General features: G+C 47.6%; 1 protein-coding gene across 2 annotated transcripts in view; it reads left to right on the forward strand.

Moving 5' to 3' along the window:
• The first annotated feature begins 2,715 nt into the window (after positions 1 to 2,715).
• The window catches only part of Cenpc (centromere protein C), a 65,065-nt gene continuing 64,289 nt past the window's right edge, over positions 2,716 to 3,491 (forward strand). For both annotated transcript variants that reach the window (XM_023704195.1, XM_023704196.1), the window contains exon 1: positions 2,716 to 2,817. In XM_023704195.1, coding sequence (XP_023559963.1) covers positions 2,803 to 2,817 — 15 coding nt within the window. In that variant the 5' untranslated portion in view covers positions 2,716 to 2,802. The remainder of the gene's footprint in view (positions 2,818 to 3,491) is intronic.

A 3,491-nucleotide genomic window follows, 5' to 3' on the forward strand; every position in this document is an offset into this window, starting at 1 on the left:
ACTAACTACTGTAACAAGACTGGTACAGTTGCAACTAAAACAATTCTATCCTCATAATTTTGTATGTAAGACTTTACATCTATGATTATGTATATTAAAATTTCTCACTGTAGTTCTAGTTAGAATTGTTGGGTTAATATCCACCATTTAGTGATGATGTGGTTCTGAACAAATGACTTAAGTTTTTGTTCCAGTGCCCTGTCTGTAAGAGATGTTAATAGTTCTTGCAGAGATTTTTTTTTTTTGGGCACCATGAATCAAATTCTTGGCCTCATGCTTGCCAGGCAGGCACTGTGTCAGTGAGCTACATCTTCATCTCCACAGATACTCTGTTTCAAAGATATGTAGAAGATTCACAGATGCTGGCAGGTAGTATGCATGCAATGTATTTTAGCTTATTATGAATTCCGGATGTGACATCAAATTGTATATAATATGGATGAGAAAAAGGGTGCAGTAAAAAAATACTGTCTTTATGAATGAGTCCTCATTATGTTGCCAGCACTGTGCTTACATCTTTGAAGGAATTTTAGTCAAAACATCTCAACTTTTACTATTATTTCCATTTTACAGGCAAAAGAATTGAGTAACAGGTAATTTAATTCAATGGTCAATAACAGCATAATTAGTGGAGTATAGAACAGCTCAGACCTAATTCAGAATTTATAACTTCTCTCTTCTCTATCAAAAAATACTTAAATTGGGGCTGAGGAGATGGCTTAGCAGAATAAGTGCTTCCCTGGCATATCCAAGGGCCTGAGTTCAATCCCCAGTTCCACCAAAAAAACCAACTTAAATTAAAATTTTGGTTTTGGGTTGGACAGACAGACAATGGACTAAAGCGCCTGCTTAAGCAGAATGCAGAGGTTCCCAGGCCTGCTGGGCCAGCTCTGCCCACAGAGCACACTGAGCTGGCCAATGAGACTGGGTGTGGTGGCTCTTGACTTTAATTCCAGCACTTGGGAGACTGAAAACAGGATCACTTTGAGTCCAATCTGTGTAGTGAGGTCCTGTACTAAATACATAAAAAAAAAATTTTGGTTTTAATGGGTGACAGCATGTGAAACTATTCTAACTTTTAAGTATTTGTTCAACTTCCAAATAGCAAATTTATTCAATAATAAATCTATTTTCTCAATTTTCATGTAATTTTTGGTTAAATCGTAAGACACAAGTTCATAGTCACACACTAGAAAGGTATGAAATCTCCAGAGCACCTAATTTAGATTCCCAGTATATTATAGAAACACAGAGATAAGTGCCACAATGTCCTTAATGACTCAAGCCAGCCAGGTTTCAGGTTTCTTGCTGCACAATTCTTTTTCTGCACCGCACACATGCTCATCAAGCACTCTATCACCGAGCTACCTCTCCATCACTTTTTCCTCATTAATTCACCCACTATCACCAAATACTGTTTGGGATCTGAATTAAAGAATATTTGATAATTACGAAATACTGATTTCAGTTTATTCTAGTGCATCTAATTATTTGTACAATAATTCCTGACAAAGCACCAGACTGATTTCACACTTATTTTGAAGTGTTTGTGGTTTTTCCACTTGTTTTAAACTTGGGACCTTTAAATCTGAAGTTATTCATCCTTCATTGGCTTTAACTTGAAAAGCTCTCTCCAGCCCTTTCTCATCATGGCCTGCATCTCTAATCTGTCCGGGATAGTTTGTCGCCACAGAGACACTGCAGTGACACCTTGTGGTCTTCAGCAGATGAACCTGGTGTACGACCCAGTGGGGACAACTGAAGAGCATAGAGGAAATCAGGGCTCTGAGCATCTCAGGGGCACTGCCCCGACTACCTCCGCGTCCTGAACGGATTCAACCCGCTTAATCCCGCGGGCACTTGGGCGGTGGGGGCAACTCCAGAAGTTGCTCGGAGCTAGGTCTGCCTACTAAGGTGAACGAGGACACAGCCACGTCTTAGGAGCCAGCTTTCTGTCGGGCGGCGCTCAGTAGGTGCAATGCCTGTGTCTCAGATCACATCTCCTGAACGCACTCGTGAAAGAGGATCAGCGAGTTCGTGCTCGCAGCAAGGCGGGGCGCGTGGACGCGGCCGGGCAGCTCGCACCGAGGCCCCGCGTTCCCACAGCACGCTCTAGGCTTCAGCCGCGGCCGCTCAACAAGGAACACCGCGGAAATCTTTTCAGAAATTAGATTTCAAGAATAGCTACCAGCGCAGACCACTTCGCGGGCCCTCTCGCATAAGATCCCAAGTCGTCCGAATCATCACAGCTCTCAGGCCAGCTGGGCGTGGCCGACGAATCTGCACGAGGTAATCTCTCTTCCATTCGTCGCCTGCGACTGTGATCCCTGATCCTTCCAAGTATCATTATTCCATAAAGAATTGCTGACTTTTACACTGGGCTCAAAGCGCAGAGCAGCATCCAGGATCTGACCCCAGCCCGCACCAGCCGCGCAGCACCAGAGGAGGCCGGGCGTAGGCGGAAGTAAGCCCGAGCGGAAGTGAGCTGCTGCCGGCGGAAGGGGCGGGCCCTAACGGCTGCCTCCCTATTGGGTGGCGCGGCCCGTGTTGCGCACGCGCCGCCCGTTCAAACCCTGAAGGGCGCGCGGGCTCAGCTCGCAGAGGGCGGAGCTCACGGGGTAGGGCGCTGAAGTGAACTTTTAGCTGCCGGGACCTGGAACGTCTGCCGCCCGTCCGCCCCGGCTTTTCGGGGCCATCGCCTGTTGCTCTCCCGGAGGGTGCTTCGGTGCGTGGTCTCCTCTCGCCGTCGCCAGCTTGTGTCTCGTCTTTTGCCCGCCTGCCCGGGCCGAGCGGAGCTGGAACATGGCGGCGGGTCTGGTAAGCGCGGTGGCGGGCAGGAGCGGGAGGCCGGTCCGGGGCGGGCGACCGCGCAGGTTGCCCGCCGTCTTCCGCAAGCGTCGCGTCTTGGCGTCAGAAAAGCCTGCTCTACCCTGTAGCCTCCCAGGTCCTTTCTGCCCCCGGCAGACATACACCTTTGCTTCTGTCCTGCTAATCCGGAGAAACGGATTCTCGATTGTGTGTGCCCCTTGTGTCTTGAATAACTGTGACGTTCTCAGTTTTGTGGAGGAGCCTAGCCTGTGTACAGTTTGTTTGTTGTCGGGACCGCTGTCCCGCTCTCGGTGCTGGGAAAGGCGGCCGCAGATTCAGAGGTCGTTCCGCTCTGCCTGTGAGACTCGGCTTGGGTACTGTCTGACGAAATTCGTATGTTTTTCTATCCTAAACTTGTATTTGCTCACTTAACTCCGCTTTTAAGTTTTAAAAGCCTTGACCATCCCCCCCCCCATGTAAAGTTGTATATGAATAACGTACTTGTATACATAGATGTGTGGAAGGGTAGTAACATTTGTGTTCTGTACAAAGAGCACAAACATTGCATTTTGCTTAATTAGAAAAAACTATGGTCACTCTTTGAGGGAAGAGGAGAATGGTCTCTGATCCATTACGCTGGCCCTTGATGTCTTGCAGATTTGGGAAATTTGATGGTACTAATA

The sequence above is a fragment of the Octodon degus genome, unplaced genomic scaffold (genome assembly GCF_000260255.1).
Source record: "Octodon degus isolate 3935 unplaced genomic scaffold, OctDeg1.0 scaffold00191, whole genome shotgun sequence".
NCBI classification, from domain to species: domain Eukaryota; kingdom Metazoa; phylum Chordata; class Mammalia; order Rodentia; family Octodontidae; genus Octodon; species Octodon degus.